This window comes from Alosa pseudoharengus, unplaced genomic scaffold (assembly GCF_046254945.1).
Source record: "Alosa pseudoharengus isolate Yale_2024_CS ecotype anadromous, Long Island Sound unplaced genomic scaffold, YU_APseudo_1.1 YU_APseudo_1.1_scf_18, whole genome shotgun sequence".
NCBI lineage: Eukaryota > Metazoa > Chordata > Actinopteri > Clupeiformes > Clupeidae > Alosa > Alosa pseudoharengus.
Window position 1 is genome coordinate 26,804,065 of NW_027468650.1, and position 23,581 is coordinate 26,827,645.

The 23,581-nt window shown below is 48.5% G+C and overlaps 1 protein-coding gene across 1 annotated transcript in view; it reads left to right on the forward strand.

Annotated features, from left to right (window-relative positions):
• Positions 1-23,581, forward strand: part of kmt2ca (lysine (K)-specific methyltransferase 2Ca) — a gene marked incomplete in the record, with an annotated part of 117,652 nt that overhangs the window by 42,554 nt on the left and 51,517 nt on the right. The window contains 7 exon segments of the mRNA XM_076290788.1: positions 790-952; positions 1,153-1,324; positions 4,178-4,292; positions 8,141-8,316; positions 10,177-10,349; positions 20,024-20,971; positions 21,264-22,201. Coding sequence (XP_076146903.1) covers positions 790-952; positions 1,153-1,324; positions 4,178-4,292; positions 8,141-8,316; positions 10,177-10,349; positions 20,024-20,971; positions 21,264-22,201 — 2,685 coding nt within the window.

Sequence of the window (23,581 nt, forward strand, 5' to 3'; positions counted from 1 at the left end):
GAGAGAGAGAGAGAGAGAGAGAGAGAGAGAGAGAGAGAGAGAGAGAAAAAAAAAAAATATATGCAGTTATTCAGCTGATATAAGGCAATTTTTGTTCAAGGCCATTTTGCATTCTGGGACCCCCAAAGTTGTACATTATTCAGAAACAACCCTTTTGTGTGTGCGTGTGCGCGCGTGCTTCTTTGTACATCTACACAGGCAGACTGGTATTGTCTGGCCATATCTGCAGTTATCCCATGTCTGATACATGTGGGTTACTCTGTGGATGTTGAAAAGAACAGACATTAATCTATCAACAATCATAACTGAAAGCTAAACGTCTGTCGTCACCACAAACCCATTGTGTTCAGTGTCAAATAACAATATATGGATACCAGACTATGAAGGTTAATGTTTCGTGTCCTTAAATAGACCTTTCCATGGAGCTTGATGGTTTCCTGCTCTTTTGTCCCATAAATCTGCGGTTAGCCGGGACACGATTGAACGTCCCCTGTAATTGCGGTGACATGGTCCAATTATGATGTGATGACGGTAATAGAATGCTTGGAGTCCAACCATGTGATTTGTTGCAATGTGAGGCCCACCACGGCACAACACTTATTTACATCAGTGAACACCACCGCCACACTCCTGCTCTGATATTAACTAACACACACACACACACACACACACACACACACTTCATGAGGTTACAAATGTAGGAATGCACAAACACTTCACATAAACAGCTCTGATGAAAAAATGTGTTGAATCTCTCTCTCTCTCTCTCTCTCCCTGTCTCTTACACAGTTCTGTGCATACTGTAAGCGCCTTGGAGCATCCATTAAGTGCTGTGAGGGCGGCTGCTGCCGCTCCTACCATTTCCCCTGTGCTGCTGCTGCCGGGACCTTCCAGGACTGCAAGAGATACACGCTGCTCTGTCCCGATCACCTTGAACAGGCCCTGCACAGATGTGAGTGACTGTCATATCACACACACACACAACTGCAAATTCACATGCAGCACACCTTGCATGTTTGGGTTAGGGTTAGCATGTGTATTGGGTTAACATACTCTGATCTGTTTATATTTCTGTTTATCTATTTCTCTCTGTCTCTCTCTCTCTCTCTCTCTCTCTCTTTCTCTGTTCTCTCTCACCCTTTCTCTCTGTAGCTAAAGATGAGGTGACGTGCCTGGTGTGCGACAGCTCGGGGGACCTGCATGACCAGCTCTTCTGCAGCACGTGCGGGCAGCACTACCACGGGGCCTGCCTGGAGGTGGCCGCTACGCCCCTCAAGCGCGCCGGCTGGCAGTGCCCCGATTGCAAGGTCTGCCTGGCCTGCAGGTGAGTAGCGTCCGTCTCTCCTTTGGCTAGCCGGCTCGTTCTGTGCGTTTTTATGGGTCTTCGTGGGTTTGTTTTTTATGGCGCTTTTGGTCTGTTAATGCGTGTGTGTTTGCATATGTCTATGCGTGTGTATGTTTGTTAGTGTGTGTGTGTGTGTGTGTGTGTTTGTATGCTCTGTGTCTGTATGAGGGGAGCATCAGCAGGCTGATGACCCTGGTATTGGAATGTGTACAAAAGGTTCGAGTGAATGTCATTACCTGTGCTCCCCTTTGCAATGAATTAGAGATGGAAAAACAGTACTGGGAAAAAATGATGTCTGCGTATTTCCCAACCAAATAAATTGAAGCCACTGGAGCTTGATGGTTTGTGTGTGTGAGTGTGTGCTTGCGTGTGTGTGCTTGCGTGTGTGTGTTAATATCAGAGCAGCAGTGTGGCAGATGAGAGGAGAGGGCTCCAGAGATTTGTTTTTCTCTCAGGGTTTTGATCATCCCTGTATGCACCCACACTCTCTGTTGAGCACAATCCAATTTCTCTCCTGCCAGCCTCCCTCTTTAGCAGCAAGTGTTTGTGTGTGTGTGTGTGTGTGTGTGTGTGTACGTGCATATGATTGAGTAGGTTGTGTTGGTTTATTTATTCACATATGTTTTGTTCATTTTCAACTTTTCCAACAATATAGTACAATTAATACATTGGGAAAATGTGCATTGTCCATTATATCTTATATCAGAAAAAAATAGCCAATACCAATCATATTTGTTTTTATGTAAAAATTCTGTTATTATGGAAAATGAACCCCTTTTGTTTAGAGCTAGCTAGGCTGCAACACTGTAGGAATGTTAGAGCATCACAGTATTTTGTGTTTGTTCACTTTCACTCAGTAGTTGACCCACTCAACAGTTAATGTTTCCATGGTCAGCATCAGCAGTGGTCCTGTATGTGTCCCTCTGACCTAGTTCATACTAGCACCTGTGTCACCAGTAATGTGACCCCCTTTGCTGTGTGTGTGTGTGTGTGTGTGTGTGTGGTTGCGTTGCGTGATCAGTTCAGTGATGCAGACTGAGGCATAGTCTGCACGTAACCTTTTTCTGTTCACTGACCTTTCTGCATCAGCAGAGCCTTGGTCAAGGGTTATTCCGTGAATGGACAGCATACGTTTTTGTGTGATGATGCTGGCTGCTTACGTAGTGTGTGGGTTATTAGGATGACCACTGCTGTAGGTTCATTAGATGCATGTGTGAAGGGAGAACTTTATTCTTATTTGCCATGTTGCACACTCTTGTAGTATCTTTTGTACATCTAATGTGATGGCAATATGCAGATGATGCACCATGCTGTGTGTGTGTGTGTGTGTGCGCTTCAGAGAGAGAGAGCTTGGTCTGTCTATACTGAAGTGTGTGAATGTGTTTGTTTGTGATGGGCACCGGCCAGTTTAACCTGAGGGAGACTGGCTTGGGATCCTGCTAAGCCTGTCAGGTGTAGGTGTAAGGCCCAAGGGCACTGTCTGCCTCTCTTCTCATATAAGTCATTCTGCCCTTTTTTTTTATTGTGGTCAGCGAGCGCTGGAGAGTTTCAAGTGCGAAGATGTCCAGAGGTAGTCGCAAAACCTTACTGTTTCATACGCTGCCATTCGCAGCCATTCAATTCCACTGGCTCTGCAAGAAGCAGCTCTCTAAATTGATTCTATTTTCGTTCAAGCCTCCCCTACTTCCCACCCCCCCACTCCCATCATGCTCGCGTCTCATGCTCCCCCTCTCGCTCTTCCGCTCTCTCTCTCTCGCTGTCTCTCGCTCTTCCGCTCTCTCTCTCTCTCTCTCTCTCTCTCTCGCTCTCTTTTACTCTTTCTTTCATTCCATCTCTTCCTCCTCTCCACTCTTTTTTTTCTTCTCTCTAACCCTTACACCCCCCACCCCCCCACCCTAGCTATAGAGCTTAGCTGTAAATGGACTGCAGTGAGGGGCTGGTGTGCTGTGCGTGGGGCTGGTGGTGGTGGTGGTGGTGGCGCTGCTGCTAAGGCATATATATATATAATATATATATATGTGTGTGTGTGTGCACTTTCCCCAGCCAGTGAGCGAGCAAATGAGAGCGGTTTGGCAAGTGGAGAGAGTAGCTCTAATGGCTCCGGCGGCCCAGCTGTAAATATCCAGTGACGTTCTCATTTTGGGGGGCCGGAGTGGAGGAGCTGCGGCAGTGGCGGTGGCGGTAGCGGCAGCAGCAGCCGGGCCCCACGAAAATATACGCCCTGGATGCTGATGGATTGGGTGGCTATCCCCCGACTCCCTTCCCGCCGCTCTCCCAGCACCCATAAATCACCGCGCCACACCGCACCGTGCAGTGGCCACTCAGATTTATCTCCACCAACAGGTTCGAGCCGTGCCGCTCTGCGCCGAGAGAGAGAGAGAGAGACCTCTCTTGCCCCTCCCCCAAGCTTCAGCCTGAGGAGGGGGTTTATAGCACAATTTGTTTGGCTTGATAAATAAGAAACCTTGGCATCCTTGAAGTTTCTATTTGTTTGTGTTGCTGTGTATTTGTTTGTGTGTGTGTGTGTGTTTTTGCATGTTTAGGTGTGGCTGCACATTTGTTTGTGTGTGTGTGTTTGGGCTGGGGATGGTCGTTATGTGATACTAGATACCGATCATCCATTACACATTTCAATTCTATCCATTATGTAGCTTTTAGAAGTCCAGGTGTGATTCAGATGGATGTTATACATCAGACCAAACTACTCTCATAACCCACTCTAGGGGCCTCAACACTCTTTATGCACGATATTTGAACCAGTGTTTCTCTCTCTCTCTTTCTCTCTCTCTCTCTCTCTCTCTCTCCCTCCCTCTCTTTCTCTCTCCATTACAGGAACCCAGGGGATGACAACAAGATGCTGGTGTGCGACATGTGCGACAAAGGCTATCACACATACTGCTTGCAGCCCGTCATGGACGCCATTCCCACGGGTGGCTGGAGGTGTCAGGTAGAGAACGGGAAGGTGGGCGGGGAGGGGGGGGCGGGGACTGAAGGGGCTGCAGGGAGGCCAAGGCCGAGTGTGAGGAGTTAACGGCACAAGAGGAGTGCTAAACGGGCTGTCTGAAGATGGAGAGGTTGTTTTTTTCCCCCCAATCTCCCTAGTGCTTCACTGCTGCACACACACACACACACACACACACACACACACACACACCTTTTAGTTTCCCCGGTAGAATCTCAAGGCTGTCTTTAGCATTGGGTTTGAAAATAGCTTTTGTTGCTCTTAGTGCCTTTTGTATTTATGTGTGTGTGTGTGTGCGCGCGCGCAAGCAACCTCTTAGGGGCGTTTGTTGAAGCTTTCCGGGCCGAAAGGGGGAAAAAAAATTGTGAGGTGGGGGCAGATTTCAGGGCTGCAGAATTGGATGGAGCTGAGCTGCCTTTTTTTTGGCGATTCTTTTAAAGCGCGCCACACACACACACACACACACTGCAGCATGCCTGAGCCTTTAGGTTCTTGAGTGGAGTGTAGGCTCCGTGCTGAAAGCATTACTGTGCTAGGAGGTAGGCTGCTGAGCTGGAAAGGCCCCGGCTCAAGTCTCCTACCCCCAGAGGGCCGAACGCTATCTGCTTGCAAATCTCCCCCACCCCCCCACCCCACCCCACACCGTTGCTGGGGCTGGAGCCTGGAGCACCCTGCTGTTCTGCTGACCAAGGGGCCTCTCCTGCACTCCAGTGCAGATAGAGAACTATCCCCCCTCTGCTTATCTTGAGCCCAGAGAAGAGCAGTGAGTACAAGAGATTGGCTTTAGGTGAAAGATGGTGTGTAATGTGATGTGCAGATGGGTGGAAATGGACCACGGGGTGCTCCTATGGGGGCAGGTCTTTTTAAAAGTCATATTTATAGACTTGTTATCTCTTCACTGTCCAGTCAAATACAGTCTGAGTGGAAGAGAGATGGGTAGTGGGTTCAGGAAATGACCGCAGGCTGGACTCGAACTTGGGTCCTTACGGGCACTGAGCCCGTTCGTGGTGCTGGGTGCTGACGCTTCCGCTGCGCTATGGTTCGCACCATGAGGAGCATGTCCTTGCCAGCTGGCTGATGGTGTACAGTGTGCCTGTATGCAAGAGGATGTCTTGAGTCCCTGCGGTCAACAGTGTAGTGTGAATGACTATGGCTGCTGAGGTCATGCCCATGCCCCTCAAACATGCACGCATACACACTAACAACAACAGTAACACACACTCACGCTTTTGCGTTGGCCCGCTAGCTACAATGTCATGGACGGTGCTCCATTGTCTCAATGTCATTTTGGAGTTAGTCAGATCCTGCAGGGTCCTGACTCTCTTGTGTGTGTGGAGAACAAGCTGCTGTGTGCATTTGCCTTACAGGCCACAGGGCCACGCACGCACGCACGCACACACACACACACACACACACACACGCACACACACTGGCTCCCTGTTCACAGAGTCAGTCTATGTTTTCCTGGAGCCATGCAATGCTATATAATGGACAGAGAGGAGGTGCTAACAGGAGTAGTGCAGGATAAATGGTGAGCTGAGAGGAGGATGAGTAGGTGGGAAGAGCTGTCCAGACAGAGGAAGAAATGAGTTATGGTTGGAATGAAATGATTGAATAGAGATGGAAACAATGTCCGTATAGAGATTCTAGGATTAGATCAAATGCTAGTAGAGTTTCTCTCTTGTTCTTAGAGAGAGGTAAGATATGAGATCCACACAAGGCAGATATGGGGATGACCCAGACAGACATGGAGAGATGGAATGAGAGAGGAGTGTGTGAGAGTGGAGAGGGCTGTCCAGGTGCTCAGAGGTGGGCGGGTGGACGACACAGGCTGCTGATGGGCACTAATGAATCCCCACCTGAGAGCCTGAGTACTAGCGCTGCTCTGGTGGCTGACGACACACGACGGTCCAGCAGCACTAATGGACATCTCAGGGCTGTTAGAGACACACACATGCACACACACACACACACACACACACACACACATACACACACACATACACACACACACACACACACGTACTGTATACACATGCACACACTCACACACACACACACACACACATGTATACACATGCACACACACGCACACGCACACACACACACACACATACACACGTACTGTATACACATGCACACACTCACACACACACACACACACACACACACACACACACATGTATACACATGCACACACTCACACATACGCACGTATACACATGCACACACTCACATGTTCCTTGTCATGCACACATACACGCTCACATTCTCAAACTCATCCTCTCTCTAAAATGCACACACACACACGTATACACATGCACACACTCACACACACACACACACACACACACACACACACAGACGTATACACATGCACACACTCACATGTTCATTGTCATGCACACATACACGCTCACATTCTCAAACTCATCCTCTCTCTGAAATGCACACACCCGCACGCACACATACACAATCACATGCACGTGCACATGCAGGCGTACAGAGATTCATACACATGTTCATACTCATGTATGCTCACACATGCATACAGTTCAGTGCATCTGCTTTTTGTTGTTGCTGCTTTCTCTCCGCTGCGTTACTTGCTCTCTAGTTCTTGCTCTGTCCTCTTTCCTTTCTTTCTCTCTCTATTTGGCCGTTCACCATCACCATTTCTTTTTCCTCACTCTGCCTCACTCCTGCCCTTCCCCCTGCCTTCTGACAGCCACTGATAGAATTGAAGCCACTGGACATTAGAAACCGCTGGACTCCGGCCAAAGCTTTAACTTGAGCCGCCGCATGCGCGCACGCGCGCGTGTGTGTGTGTGTGTGTGTGTACAGGAAAATAGTTTTTTTCTGCTCTGATGTGATTGCCCCCCCCCCTTTTTTTCCGAAATGCTTGTTTTATTTTCCTTATTCCACACACACACTCCACATACTCCGCCACCATCACCACCACTCACACCCCCACCACCACCCACTCTCCCCACCCTCCCCTGGTCTTGATGAGCTTGAAGTGGCCTTTTGAAAGCTTAAATCACACCCTAATAAATTTCTCAAATCTCTGATCAAACGGCCGGGGCCTGCCGGCAGCGCTGGGAACAGATGGAGAGCGATGAGAGAGGAGGCGCGGAGGATTCTCTCAAAAACCCTAATTACGGCATAATTCAATCTGCATCACATTACACATTAAGCCAGGAGAGAGAAAGAGAGAGAGAAAGAGAGAGAGAAAGAGAGAGAGAAAGAGAGAGAGAAAGAGAGGAGAGAAAGAGAGGAGAGAGAGAGAGAGAGAGAGAGAGAAAGAGAGAGAGAAAATGACGCCCTGCTCTCGAGGGGCTTAATTTAGCAGGCAGATTGTCATTTCAAGCTCAGCGGAGCTCTGTGTTCGCCACTGCTTGTGTAGTTAGAAGATCTGCCAGGGACTGCATGCGTGGCGTTGTAGATATTGTGACCGTATATTTGTGAGCTAGCCGAGGTGTGATTTGCTATAATTGGCCATGAACATCTATATGTGCTTGAACCCACAGCGTTTAGAGCAGTGATATCTGACGTCTTCTTTAACAATATTCTGATTGGTCAAGTCAGGCAGGATACTACTGAGAGTCCTTCCTGAAAGATTGTAATGCCTGGGATGCCAAGGCGAGTTAGCATCACCGCAGAATGGGTTGTGTGACATTGCATTGATAGATTGGTGTTGACAAGTTGAACTATAGTGCAGACAGAATGTTTATTTAACATTTGTCCTTCTGTCTGTCTGTCTGTGTCTCTCTCTCTCTCTCTTTCTCTATATCTCTATCTCTATCTCTATCTCTATCTCCTTTTCTTTCTCTCAGAATTGTCGGGTGTGTGCGCAGTGTGGCACTCGAGCCAACGGCCAGTGGTCATCCGCCGGGCCGCTCTGTGACGATTGCCAACGGCAACCGGACCCAGCTCATCCCTGCCCCCTCTGTGGGAGGAGCCTGGCTGCTGAAGCCCCTAAGGACCTGCTTACCTGCCACACCTGCAAGGGGTATGTGTGTTACCATGACAACCCACAGACTTCCCTGTTTCTTTTTTTTTTGTTGTTGTTTTTTTGAAGTGTCATAAGTCTTTTGTGAAATGTGTTGAATATTGGAAGCATGTGAAATGAAAGTGCACACGTATGTCTGTCTGTGTGTGCGCGTGTGCGACCAACATACATTTACGTTTATTGACGGCACACATGCTTTGCAGTGTCTCTTGAGTGGGCCGAGGGTCGTATCTTGTGCAGAATCGTGTTCCAGTGTCCCTTGTCCTGTTAAATATTTCATCATGTTGATCTTGTGATGTCATGTCAAATGCAGCAGTCATGTCCATGATGCGATCGTCATAGATGGAGTGGTATTCAGCACATTCGCACTCATGGCACAAGGACTTTTCACAACGGATGGATTGTTTGCAGGCGTTGCCTGTGGAGACATTGACATAGTTTGATACAGGCTCATGCAGCTGACACAGTGACTGCTTTGTAGAGAAAAGGAGATGTTGACAAAAGGGGGTGGGCGGCAGGGTGGTTTTGGGGGTTGTGTGCATGTAATTGGTGTGGCAAATGGATTTCATTATCGGGGTTTGACAATTTGCTTGAGGTCAGATGCCACAATGGATTCCCTTCGCAGAGGGAATGTGTTTTTTTTGGAGGGGGGCAAGTTTATGCTTATCCGTGTGTGTTTGTGTGGAAGTTTGTGGCTGTAATCTGTTTGCCCATCCCGGTGTGTGTGTGTGTTGAATTGGTGTTAATGTGTTTTTTTCCGCCAGAGGACAAGCACCTTATTGATCCATCACACTCAGAGCAGACCATCTCATATGCCCTGGAGTCACTGTCAGTTCAAAGGTCATTAAAGATTGTGTTAGCCAAACCGGTAATCACGTTAGGCCAAACTGTCCCCGAGGAGAGGCTGGTAAAGAGATGACATGAGTGAAACATATCTCCTTTCATAAGACCTCCAGGCATTCCCAGAATCCTTCAGGGTCCTCTCTGGAAGTTCCAGCCATCTAAAGCTTGCTTAAGCAGGTAGACCTTAGAAGGCAATGATGCCATAAAAAGTGGCTCTTAGAGTTAAGTAATTGACCCCCCTTCTCCTAATCCCCCAATAATTCCTGTCTTGCTGTGTATTGTGAGGATTCACTCATCATGGTTCCCGTTCTAAAAAAAAGCCCATCCTTTACAGACTTCAAATGGCTAACAGCACTGGTACCACTCTGGTAATAGTTAATGTTAATGTGAGATCCTTAAGAGATAGGTGAGTGATCATTTGTTTATAGTTTTCCCATGCTGGCCAGAAGTAGCTGAGAACCACATTAGGCTGGTCTAAAGTGCCATTGGTACGGCAGGGCTGTGCGTGTTGTGGCAGCACTGTGCTGCTCTCTGCTCTGGTTTGGCAGGTTGCCCACAGACTTCTCCTGGGCGCCTCCTCTCCTGCTGATTCTGTGGAGATGTAATTGCCTCTGGGGGGTGAGGGGGGAATGGGGAAGTGGGGGCTGGCAGGAACCTTAATACCCCACCCCTATCCACCCCTACGTTGGCCACCTGCAGCAAACAGGGAGGAAGGTTGGGGGATGGGAGAAGAGGAGAGAAAAGAGGGGGTCTTTCTTCGAAGCCATTCCCTCAAATCCATTTGCTCTAATAGCGTCAACAACCGAGGGGGTGAGAGGAGGGCACATTGAGGAAGTGGAGAAGCAAACAGACCCCCCATGACGTTTCGTGTGAAGTTCACCTCACGGGAGCTGGCATGTGCTGGTTTGAGAATGAGGAAATTAGCGGTTGTCATAATGACAGATGTGTGTGCGTGTGTGTGCCTGTGTGCCTGTCTGTCTGTGTGTTTATATAACATACATTTTGTTCTTTCACCAGATGGGTCCACCTAGAGTGTGAACGGCAGGGGAAGGAGGCCGACTGGGACCCGCGCTCGCATGGCGGCTTCCTCTGCTCCGTCTGCAGGCAGGGCGAAGCGGAGGGCAGCCAGACACAGGGCAGCACCCCGCGCCACCCTCTCTCCCCCCTGCCCAGCGACCCCAACGCCTCAGGTAAGACACCTCCACCCTCCAGTTGGCTTATGATATCGGGGATTCAGTTCATCCCGACGAATGGGGATGTTCAGAATATTCTAAAAATGTGAGGCACTTGAGGGGAGATTTCAAAAGCCTATATTATCACTTGGCTATTCAGTTAAAACATGTCTGTGTATCAGCTATTATGACATTCATCAAGACAAGAATGTTTGTTAGCCCAGCCGCACTCCCTGAAGACTTTTTTTGAAGGTCTATCCCCTACTTCTTCAAAGTGTCAGTGCCCAGTCATACAAGCTACACCCCAATGAAGATGGATGTAGTTTAAAGTATCTTTATGTCTCGTTCTACTCGGATCTCGAGTTGCAAATGCTATACTGGCTACTGGTGGTCTCTTAAAAGTGCTCCATGCTTCAGAATTGGTTTAGGTTGGAATGGAGGCCTTGGAGCCTGCGGTTTGTACCAGTGGTGGCCTCATGCTGGCACAGGGAGTCGGTGGTCTTGGCTTGTCTCCTGTGTGAACACATCTGTCAAGGGGAATTATATCCCCGCGTGCTTGTTATGGAGATTAGTTGATAGCTAGTCGTTGGCTCCGGAGAAATTATTGAGTCGGCAGCACGGTATTTCTGTCATCATGCTCAGTCGGTGTCGCAATTGGTTGGATGGATGATCCGGTTTCCAGACCCGCTGGCTGGCTCACTTTTCAGGTTTCCCAAAATTCAGCTGACTCACCCGGCTTGCTCAGGCGAAATTTGGGTTTACAGATCTGGCAGGTGCAGTGACAGTTTTTGTGTGTGTGTGTGTGTGTGTGTGAGAGAGAACACACAGTGCATCACTTACAGTACCGGCTTGACGTTGATTCGGAGAGCTTTTTCTCCCCCCTCACTTTGGCATGTCCAGGTTCTGTCGGGAATGCAGCACAGTTAGAGCTCCTCAGCTCTCGACTGATGTCTCTTCTGTCTTCTAAACTGCCACCACTTGCACCAAGATGAGGCATTGAATAGTTGTCTGTCTGCAACTCCCAGTGAAAACCAATGATGGGCAAGCTACTCAAATGTAGTGAGCTAAGCTACCAGTTACTCTATGAAATGAAGCTTAACTACACAAAAGCTTCCTCTAGACAAAATGCAGCTAGCTAAGTTACATACATTTTGCAAAAGTAGTTTACTACATCAGAAGCTACTTTGTTTTTTTACAAAAATAATACATGCCAAATAATGCCTAGTCAGTGCTATTTCAATGGCCTAGCCAACATAACTCCGTCAAACAGATACAGTAACTTAGTTACCTTTAATTACACGTAGGCTATAACATGTCCAATAAGCCTTGATTGTTACTCACACAGCTCCAAAATCAATTTGGGGAAAAAAGACTCCACATAATAACAAAAGGCATGTACTGAGAAAGAGTGCATATGGCCCATGGGCATGCTCAATTTGGGCAATTCTTAAGCTTGCAGGATCAACTGCAAGCTAACTCCAAACTTTTTAACTATATTTGAAGTACAATAGCAAAGGAATACACTATGTAACTGTGCGTGCATGCATGTTTGCATCTTCATTGTTTGGTGGATTTTTGCCTGTAAAGGTTTCACCTTCTCTTGATTATCCCAGTTTAATTCCACCTGGCTGAAATTGTGGTGCTACATTTAGAAGTACAATTAGGCTACCCAGTCAGTTTATCTTTACCATGTGCAAGTTAAAACTAATGCAAAAATTTGACAGCCTATTTTATAACCACGCAGTACAAACCAGACTCTACCACCAACATCTTTGCAAGCACAATTTCGCTGCTTCATCTCTGCCATGTAAAATGAGTTTGTCTTACACCGAATGGACTAGCCTAAATTTTTCCCAGACAATATAGTGCAATAAAGGACCAATGCCCGTCTCTTTTTTTAGTTGGACAAACGTGTCATGTTCTTCAGATCCATTGAATAGAAATGAACTTTCATGTATAAGTGGCCAGAAGGAAGTTCTACTGTGAGCTCCACAAATGCTTTGGAAAATGTAGCTTCTGACATTGTTAAAAAAAGTAGCTAAGCTATTGAAAAGCTATCTGCTTCAGAAAATGGCTACGCTACCACCAAGCTACTGACAAATGTAGTTCAGCTAGTAGCTTCGCTGCAAGTAGCAAGCTACTGCCCATCACTGTTGAAAATGTCATTGTGGACATCATCTCATGTGGGAATAACTGGTGGGAAACTGGGGGAAGAGTTTTCTAATAAAGTTGCCTGTTGACGTCTCCTCCTAAATTACAGTAGCCCACACTGTCCAGCCAAAACTGGGCAAATTAAGGCTTGTGGAGGCTAATTGCTTCGCCATTATCACTTCTCGTGCTTGATTGTGCCTCCGTGAGGCTTCCTCAGGGCTATTGTCCCCTGGTTTCTGGCCTCACCTTTTCCCTCCGGCCACCCTGTACTTAGTGGTGTCAAGGTAAAAGGCCGGATTAACCAGGTAAGGGCGATTTGGTGCCAAGAGATAACTAGTCACTAAACTTATGTAATTGATGGCATTGCTAGCAATACAATTAACAGACAAAATGATAGCACAGGAAAGCACGGCTCTGCTTAATATTTGGGCTGATAAAGAAAGTGAACAAGCTATTTCAATCTGTACCACTACCAGGCAATTTTAGTTTTGCAACCACAAAATGTTACATTTGAAGCAGGCAGGCTACACACATCAACCACCACATCACCCCTACGTGAAATATATCAAATATATTATATTTCAATACAAAACACCGTTGGCTCAAATGAACACAAACAAAAAACTCTATGAGAGCCTCTCTCTGGACTGAAGTAACCTGCGTTTAGCATCCTCATGTGTCTGCCCAGCTGGGGCTTCTGACTCTAGCTGTTTCTATGCCCTACTGTCTGTTTTTCTTTCTCTCTTCCCCTGGAGAGGGGGGAGCTGGTTGTGGGGAGGGTGTGCATCATTAGCGGCCATCCATACTGAGCGACCCAACAGGCAGTCAGTATCAGTGTGCCCAGCTACCTGCGAGAGCTCAGTTATTACAGACCATAATGGAAATGGACCCCAAGGTCTGGCCTGCGCGCTGAGGTTAAGTGGATTTGTGCCGATTTCTCCCTCGCTGTTTATTGTTACTGTGTGTGTGTGTGTGTGGTGAATGGGTACATTCACATCTACACGGCACATACATGTTTTTCTCAGTTGATAGTAATTTTGGTCCTTGAGTGTGCAAATACATAGCGTACACAGGTTCATGTATGGGTGTCTAAATACACAGTGCTTATTTGTCATATAATATTTGCCTCCCAGTATTATAAAATGATGTGATAAAGGAACAACAGAATAAGTGGATATACCACTACCACTAGTACATACAGTGGATATACACACAACCTGTTGGAATGAAACTCCTTTTGAAAACTGAGTCAAATTTTAAACAACTTTTCATTAAAACCAAAGCAAATGTTACATATAGGAAAAATCCAACTTGTGTGCAAGCAGCCATGTAGCCTGAGGGAGTTCTGTCCAGAAAGAAGCCGCATGTATTCATACAATGTTCCAGCTGAACATGACCCATTTAGACTACACTGGAGATAGGCACAGGGCCTATTTAATAGAAAAGAGGAATTTTAATAGTATTGTCACTATGCCAGTGTTTGCTTTTGCTTTGGTTGCTGTTTGCAATTATATCCACAATCTTGCACTTATTAATGCAAGGTAGTTGTGCTAAGCAAGAGACCTAATGCTTAAGCTGTTTACTCTTTCAAGACCATGAAAGTTCTAGTTCAGTTCCTGGAAGAAAGTTTTAGATAGAGGGAGTGGATTGCCCCTCTACCTCCTCCTATGAAAACAAACACAACAGAATCGTATTGGGTTACGACTGATCCAAAGTGACCTGGCGACGGAGCATTCCCACACGCGTACGGGACGCACCGTGTGCAACGCGATGCTGGTCGGCAGCGTAAAGCGACACCCAGCCGTGGCTGAATGGGAGCGTTGTCATGGCGCCACTGACACCTGTGTTCCCCTACAAGCATTTGAATTCATCTCCTGTGTCGAGGGAGCGAGCCGGACGCACGCACACACACACACACACAAAATAGACAGACACTCTGCTCAATAGCCATGTAGTGCATCCTCATTTGCATGTACATGTGAAAGAAACACCTGGAGAGCTGAAGCTGAATCTACTCGATCGCTGTGCTGCTACTGGGCTTCTGAGGATCAAATAGAGCCATTGGCACTTCATCCATTTAAACATGAGACAGCCATAAAAACAAAGAAGCTTTGGGCGGGGGGGGGGGGTTCTTCCCCTCTTTTTGTATTTTACAACTTAATGCCTGTCTTTATGAACCGCATAGACCTATTCTACAAGGATCTCCATTTTTTGTAGACCCTCTCGTTGTCTAGTCACTACACTGGTAGTGTTTTGCTTTGGCTTGCATCCAGGAACCTGTACTTTAGTTGCTGCCAATATCTTCTTCCCTTTATTTGTGAGCCAGGATACATGCCTGTAATCACCCTTATAAATGTATGCCCCATAAGTCAGACAACCTTATTACTCCCTCACTCAGTGTTTAGGCTTGTACTGTATGCTGCCTCTTTAACTCATGGTTAAAATCCTTTCTGGCCCCAGCTGTGGCACAACTGGCTGGGACACCTGCACCGTACTGGCGACCCGGGTTTGATTCCCGCCCCGTGGTCCTTTTTCGAATCCCACCCCTGCTCTCTCTCCCATTCGCTTCCTGTCACTCTCCACTGTCACTATCATTAAAGGCATAAAAAGGCCAAAAAAATATACTTAAAAAGAAAAAAAAAAAAGCCTTTCTGGTTCCCAACGTAACCTTTTACAGCTAGTTCTTTTTTGTGTTGTTAGAGCATGTTCCCTCACACATTTAAGTTTCTCCAAGCACATCCCTGCCACTACCAAAAAAAACAGGGTTTGGGTGCTGTACCTATATTGCAATTGAACTGTAAACTACAATTGAAACACACTACAAAAGGAACAATAACCCAGGAAATGCATGAATCTCTGTGCATAAACCTTGCAACAAACCCAGGCAGCTCCACTGTTGTGTTGTTAGTGCCATCAGTCATAACCATACCCAGTCCTAAACTTGGATTTGTGATTTCTGATGGTGTTCTGGACTGGTGAGGTCCAATGGGGCTGCTCCCGAGGGAGAATTTAACTTCTGCCATTGTGCGTGCGTCTGTGTGTGTGTGCGCGTGTGTGTGTGCGCGTGTGTGTGTGCGCGTGTGTGTGTGTGCGCGTGTGTGTGTGTGTGTCTGTCTGTCTCTTTGGAGATACTATCTGTTAAAAAACATAATGGTGGGAGTTAACATCAAGTCCAGCAGGTGAGGCAAATAGATATGCATCGATCAGTCGAGTCAGACGATAGCACAGTGCCTGTGTCTATGTCTGTGGCTATGTGTGTGTGTGATGATTGTGTGTCTACACCGAATGTAACTCAGGGGGCTGTGTGTGTGTGTGTGTGGGTTGGTGGTGGGAGATTGGCGTGGTGGCTCGACTGACCTCTTAACCACCCCCTGCCCCGGCTGTCTGTGATATGGCCTAATAGCAGTTTGAAATGCCTCCTCTGCGCCCCTCGCCTGTCAGCCCTCCACAGCAGCACTGACGGCAGCAGGAGCCTGGACACCCTCCCCTCCCCCACCCTTCCACCCCAGGGAGAGCGCAGCCCTGAGAGGCCCCTTGCGTGGGCCAGCCTGGAGGCGGCCTCTGAGTCACTGATTACACCTGATCCTCCGCTGGCGTTAGCCTGCTCTCCACGGCGACAGCTCTGCCGCTGCTGCTCAGTGCACACTTGAGTTTCCATCCCCCAGCGCTCACTTGTTTTTCTTTCCTTCTCCCCTCTTCTACTCCCTCATTCTCTCTCTGTGTCTCTCTCTCGCTCTCTCTCTCTCCTCACTTCGCATGTTTTACTCCTTGAGTAGGTTTGAGTTCAAGTGTCTTTGTGTATTTGTGTGTGTGTGTGTGTGTGTGTGTGTGTGTGTGTGTGTGTGTGCGCGCGCGCGCATGCTATTTTACTGCATGCTGCCGGTAGACACTGGATGGGGAAAGTTGCACATGCAAAACACTCTCAACACCCACAGAAAAATACCACACAGTATGTGTAGGTGTGCACTCCCACACACCGCACATTTATGAGTGTAGGCTCCTGTCACGCGCTCGTACACACACACACACACCGAGCCTGAGGCCTGTTTACATTCCTGCTTTATCAGTTTGAGGTCTGACCTGGTGCCAATGGTCGTGCCAAAACGCTAGCCTGACATGCACTCTTCTTAGACATCATGAGTGAAGGGCCCCCTCTCTGTTCCCTTCTCTTACACACTCGCACTCAGTCACATGCCTATGCAAACACACACCCTGCTATATAGTGCACATGCACACTGCCAACTGTCTTAACAAGAAAGGAAGGTGGTTCAGTGTGCATTTTGTGTATTTGCAAATGAGTTTATTAGTTGTCTGCTTATGAGCGTATATGTTTGACAGGTGTTTAGTGTGTGTGTGTGTGTGTGTGTGTGTGTGTGTGTGTGTGTGTGTGTGTGTGTGTGTGTGTGTGTGTGTGTGTGTGTGTGTGTGTGTGTGTGTGTGTGTGTGTGTGTGTGTGTGTGTGTGTGTGTGTGTGTGTGTGTGTGTGTGTGTGTGTTGGGAGTTCTCAGTGGTTTTGTTGTGCTTCCCTCTCTGCAGCGCTGTGTGTTAGGATGGGGGGTTGGGTGAGGCGCGCAGTGGAGACTGTGGTCTCTTCCGCCTCAGTTATAAATAACCCGGCAGAGCTCAACCAATGGGACGCGCCGCAGTGCTCTCCCCTCCCCCTCCCTCCCAATATCCCCCACACCCCCCTCCTCCAGCCGAGCGTGAATGCGGGCGCGTTATCTGTGAGCCGCTCCTGCCTGCCGGCCGCACGGCATTATGGGTACCCTTTTCCACCCTCCCCCTTCCTCTACCTCCTCCAGTATCTAAGAGAACAGAGCTCTGTGTCTCCCCGCCCATCTTGCTTTTGCACGAGCGCACGCACACACACACACACACACACACACACACACACACACAGCATGCAAACACATAAGGTTGTTGTGGAGAACACACACCCACACACACACACACACACCCACACTTGTGTTATTTAGCATGCAAACACATAAGGTTGTTGTGGAGAACACATACACACACACACACACTTGTGTTATTTAGCATGCAAACATGTAAGCTTGTAGTGGAGAACACACACACACACGTTCTTTAGCATGGAAACAAGCTGGTAGTGGAGAACACAAACACACATTTGCACATGAACATGTGTGTTCAATACAGTAACATATGAAATGCCGTAGAGATGCAGACATTCACATTCAGACAAAGATGCTCAGTAACTCTGATATACAGTATACATACTGTACATTTTGTCACAAACATATATATCTGATATACAGACACTTTGCATGTGTGCTTGTACACAGTATAGCAAACGTCCACACTCTATGCAGTACTTCAGTTCCCCTTTTGGTCCTTTAATGTTCCCCTTCATGTACTCATAAGTAATAATTCCAACTCCAAACTGGGCCTCCTGTTTTCATCATCAGGATATATTCGATGTGTCATCTGTGACATTCTGGCTGTGTAAATTCCTTGTGTGGGGATGTTTTTGTTTTTCGACATTTTGATGGCTGCCTTTATTATCCTAATTAAGATGTGTGACAGCATAGGAGCAGCAGCAGGTTGGTTTGTCCTGTGTGCTGGTATGTGGATACGGCGCTGAGGAGTTAAATGTGTGCTGACACGCATGGTAACTTTTGAACGAGGTCAAATAAAAATGCTGTGCATATGCTGCGGGGAGGCCTGTCGTAACTCACCGTGGTTCGTCTGGTAAAGTTACATTCCCACGTCGGCGTAGTTGATAGGTCTTCTCTGCAAATCCCTGTGGGTTCCCCTGGCTGCTGACAGGCCAGGAAAGATTTAATAGAATGCAGGCCATTTTTTTTTCTTTGTGATGTCATTGGGCAGGGTCCAGTTTTCACTTGTCGCTCCAAGAGCAATGTGCTGGTGGTGATTGTGGGGTGGTGGGGTGTTTTTAAGTGTGAGCGTGAGTGGTTGGGTTGGTGGGGGTGGCGCATGTGGGGGATCCGCTCTGGTCTTCCGGGTGGTCTCGCCAAGAGGCCTGGCTCTCCTTTCGCTTGATTAGGTGGAGATAAAGAGTGTAACATTAGTCATTCTGGGGGCATCATGGCCTCATGCGCTCCCAGTTGGCGCCCGATGGGCATTTGTGTTGGAGCTGCGCAGGCTTACGAGTTTCCAGTTAGCAACCATTTTTTTATGCGTTTTTTTTGCTCAATGGAAATTCTCCTTTGAGAGGTGGCTAATCTCGCTCCTTGTTGGCCCTCTTGGAGGTGATGTAGCCCCACACCAAGCAAGGGGATTGGCATTAATGCATGTAGGCCTCTCTGACTTGTTTATCTGTGAGTGACGAAGTGGTAAAGTCTGTGTGTGTGTGTGTGCGCGCGTCTGTTTGTGTTTCTGTGAGTGTGTGTGTGTGTATCCGATTCTCTTTCCTCCTTCAAATAATTAAAGAAATGAATTATTTCCAAAACCACTGAGGCCATGTCTGAAAAATAAGTGTTGTCATGGCAACGGTCGCCTCCAATTTTTTTTTCTGGAGTGAGTATGCTGCTCTTCAACCATGAGTGAAACGGTGGATAGAATTGAGGGATGAGTTTAGGGGGGTGGGGGCAAAATTTGAGGTGTACGTGTGTTTGGGAGCGGAGGGCAGTTCAGGAGTTCTGGCCAGACCACTATTGTAACCCTTTGGGAAATATTTGTCTCTTGAAGAAGACTACACAGGGAGTTTCATAGCCTCTGACTCCCCACAGTTTTCATCTGCAAGAGTTTAATGCAATTTTCTTGTTTAGATAATCACTGGCAAGGCCACTGTTAGTTTTACATAGAACCCCTGTGGGGGCCCTGGGAGGAGAATACAATTGATAGAGAAAAACTTTTCACAATTCTTTAACCTTTTACAGCCATTACAGATGTTGTCTTTTCCAATTATAATTTGAATGCCCTCAAGCATTAGAGGGGAGAGAGAGCCTTGGAGGAAGAGTTCCTAATAGATATTTGTAGAGTGGCAGGATTATTTACTCAGGGAATCTAAATATTGAGTTATAGGTCCTGCTGGGATTTTCAGATGGGAAGACAATGGAGCTGTAACTTCCCCTGACGGGAACGTCTTCTCATCAGAACGCAGATCTGTGGCATGAGGGGTAGGGCTGACGTGATGCTGCTCTGGGCTGCCATGAGAGAATCCCGGGTATTAGAGGAAAGGGATCTTGGCTGAGTTGTGTTGGATAGTGGGATGAAAGTGTGCTGGATATTAGATGAAAGCCTGAACAGCTGTCGTTTTTTCCCTGTTTTTGTTTGGTTTTGGAAGGGCTCAGATCTTTTGGCCAAGGCATGTAAACTTTGTTTGGCAGTTCTGATCCCCTGCAGGAGCTGAAGTCTTCCAAGAGTCACCTCACAGAGAGACCTCAGGAGTCCTCCCAATTATACTCTTTCCTGTCTCAAAAGCATTTTTGACTGCCTGACCGTAAAGACCTCTGTGTGGAGAATTTTATTGTAGTCCGCCGCAAATGTTTACATTCATTGCATGTTTGTTTGAACTCATGTGTGAAATTTATTCTATTTGGCTTCTATTTTGCCAGATGTCTTCATGGCTGTGGAGGAGGATGAGGAAAAGGTGGAGCTGGAGACAGAGGAGCAAGAGGAGCAAGAAGCCACAAAGACTGAGCAAGAAGAGGCTGAGGAGGTCCAGGAGGAGCAGAAGGCTGAGCCACAACTGCCTGTAGAGGAGACGGAGGAGGAGGAGAAAGAGGTAGTGGTCGAGGAAGAGAAACAGGAGAAGGAGAAACAGGAAGAGGAGATGCAGGAGAAACGGGATGAGGAGAAGCAGGAGGAGGAGGCGAAGGAAAAGGAGAAGATGGAAGAGGGGAAAGAGGAGAAGGAGATGGAGCAGGAGAAAGAGGTGGCAAACATCACAGAACAGCCAAAGGCGGAGGAGAAGCTGACCACAGAGGACTCTCAGCAGGGCATAGATGAGTCAACAATCACAGAGGAGTCGACGGGTACAGAGGAGTGTACGGCCATAGAGGAGTCGACGGCCGTCACAGAGGAGTCGACGGCCGTCACAGAGGAGTCGGCGGCCGTCACAGAGGAGTCGGCGGCCGTCACAGAGGAGTCGGCGGCCGTCACAGAGGAGTCGGCGGCCGTCACAGAGGAGTCGGCGGCCGTCACAGAGGAGTCGGCGGCCGTCACAGAGGAGTCGGCGGCCGTCACAGAGGAGTCGGCGGCGGGCACAGAGGAGTCGGCGGCGGGCACAGAGGAGTCGGCGGCCATCACAGAGGAGTCGGCGGCCATCACAGAGGAGTCGGCGGCGGGCACAGAGGAGTCGACGGGCACAGAAAAGTCGGCGGTCACAGAAGAGCAGGTGGAGCAGGAGGAGAAGGCTGAAGAGCAGCTGGCAGTGAAGGAGTGGGAGGGAGTGGAAGAGGAAGAGGAGAAGGAGGAGGTGCAGGACGTCACACTGGAGCAGGAGGCTAGTGCCAGCCCCACACCAGATGACCTGCAAGAGGAGAAGAAAGAGTCTCCATCAGGTATGAGCCCATTCAGGCTGCCGCAGTCACAATCAGTGCTTTGCTCTTTTCTCGTCTCTGCTCTGGTCTCTTTGTCATTATACTTTGAATATTCATGTACATTATATATTTGAATATGTTTTTATTTAGTTCCTCTTAATCCTTCTAGTCCTAGTCTGTCCCAGTTCATCCAAAAGTCATCACACTGTAATGTTGTGCCATTGTATTTCATTTCCATCCTCAGTAACTGACTGTAGCAGTTAGTTGTAAATACCCATGTTGGTAGGCCTCTGACATGATGTTTGTTCTGCAGCTGAACCTGCTCAAGAGATCCAGGTGACGGTGACGCTGACTGAGGGGGCCGAGTCCCCCCAGCACTCCTCGTCCCTCGGAGTGTCGTCGCTCTCGCAGGACCCCACTTCTCCGGAAAACTCCCCTCAAGACCGCGAGGTCCCCGACGCCATGGAGACGGAGAAGGAGGTGGCCGAACTAGTGCCTGAAATAGCGGCGGAGAGGGAGGACGAGGTGGAGGGCGAGCCACAAAGCACAGAAAGTCCTGTAAAAGAGCCCCTCCCCTCGCCCAGTAAGGAGGTGTCCTCTCCTGAGCCAGTCGTAGCCGCTGAGGACGAATCCATGGAGGTGTGTCCCTCAGAACCATCGGTCACCAATGGTGACCCGATCAGAGAGATTGTTCCAGAACCATCGCCTGAAGTTCAGAATGTGGTCAGCGACCAACCCGAGGAAAAAATGGCCGAAGACAATCAGGTGGAGGAGGTGGAGGAGGCCAAGGACGAGGACGAGGTGGTGGCTGCAGCGGTGGCAGTGGAAGAGGAGGAGAGAGAGATGGAGGAGGACAAGCAGGAGCTTCTGAGCGTGCTGCCTGACCTGGACTCCGTCCCCTTCCAGGATGCGGACACTGGCTGCATGGCAGACGCGGACGTAGATGGCGACGTGGACATGGACACCACGCCGGTCAGCGAGCACGGCTTCTCGGGCTTCGGCTCGCCGCCCGGCGACGACAAGAGCCTCAAGTTCTCCCCAGGGTTCTCGTCGGAAGGGTCCTCTCGGCTAGCCCGCTCGCCCTTCTCTACTGAGGCCTCCCCCAGGGAAGGCTCCCTGACCCCAGCCCACTGCACGCCCACGCTGCCCCCCCCAACCACCACGTTCATTCCCCTCACCCCCAAAATCGGCATGGGCAAGCCGGCCATATCCAAGAGGAAGTTCTCACCGGGCAGACCAAGAGTGAAACAGGTAAGACTGCTGATTTTTGTTTTGTTTGTTGCCTTTCCAATTTTCTGGTCCCCTTTGTTCCAAAGAATGCTCGAGTGCCTTAGAACAGCTAATAGAGGCTTGTGTTGGTCCCTGGAACCCAAGAGTGTTGGGATTCGTTCCTTTCTTCTCCCCTCTGTCTCTCTGTGTCTGTGATCCACATTTGCAGGCTTGTAGTAATTATTCTCTTTCCTTTTTTCCTCCCCTCTCCCTCCTCTACTTTTTTTGTTGCTCAGTCACATTGATTAGTGCCAGTGTGTAGGGTGTATTAATTAATGTGGAAGGGCCCTAGCTGTGCTCTCTCTCCCTCCCTCGCTCTTTTGCTACCCTCTCATAATTCAGCGCAGCTCTGGAGAGTGGGGGTTGGGAGCCTGGCTGCAGAGCCTGGGGTTTTGATGCTAGGCGAACATAAAGGAGCCTTTTTGGAGGTGTATTATTCGGATAAGTGCTCATTCAGCTGGAAAGCACGACACAAACCCCATTTCCACTTTGGCCACCCCCGCCGCCGAAGGATGGCTCTGAATCTTTTTTTTTTTTTTTTTTTTTTTTGCAAACTCGCCCTTAGCTGTCAGAATCCCAAATTAAAGCTGGCACCGCACCGTCCTCTCTCGTCCTCACCGTCCCGGCATCAAAATTGTACATGGTCTCGCAACCCCCCCCATACACACACGCATACATGCAAAAAGCTGGTGCTGGTGGCTTCTACTAGTTTTTCAGGTGGAAGAGGCAAGCTCTGGCTGCAGGTGACCTTGGTGGAGGACCTGTATGGAAACTTTGCTTGTTTGATGTGATTGACAGGCAGCCTCTCCGGGTCCCGAATGGAAAGAGAAATGGGAAGCATCGTAGGCGAGCCGGCTTTTCTCCAGGGTCGCCTTTCCTCTGTGTTGCACCATTTCTCTCTCTCTCTCTCTCTCTCTCTCTCTCTCTCTCTCTCTCTCTCTCTCTCTCTCTCTCTCTCTCTCTCTCTCTCTCTCTCTCTCTCTGTTCCCCCCTGCCTTGTTCTCTCTAATACCTCTTTTCACTCTTTTCTCTTCTATCTACCACTGTTTCTTTTTCTCCTTCTCTTCTCTCTCCCCTTTCCCTCCTTCCATCTATTGGTCTCAATTTTTGTCTCGTGGGAGAGCAACTTCCCGGCACTGCTGTAATTTGGAGGGTGGACTGCAGCCCTTACGTCCAACTGGGATTTCCTGCTTCTTGAAAATGTGCTGTTGGGGGCCTTGCACTCCCCCCTCCTCATATCTCGGTGTGAGTGTGTGTGTGAGTGTGTCTGTGTGTGTGAGTGTGTGTGTGAGAGAGAGGGAGAAAGAGTGAGTTTGTGCATGAGCGTCTGAGTAGGTTTTTGTTGTTGTGCGGATGAGCCTC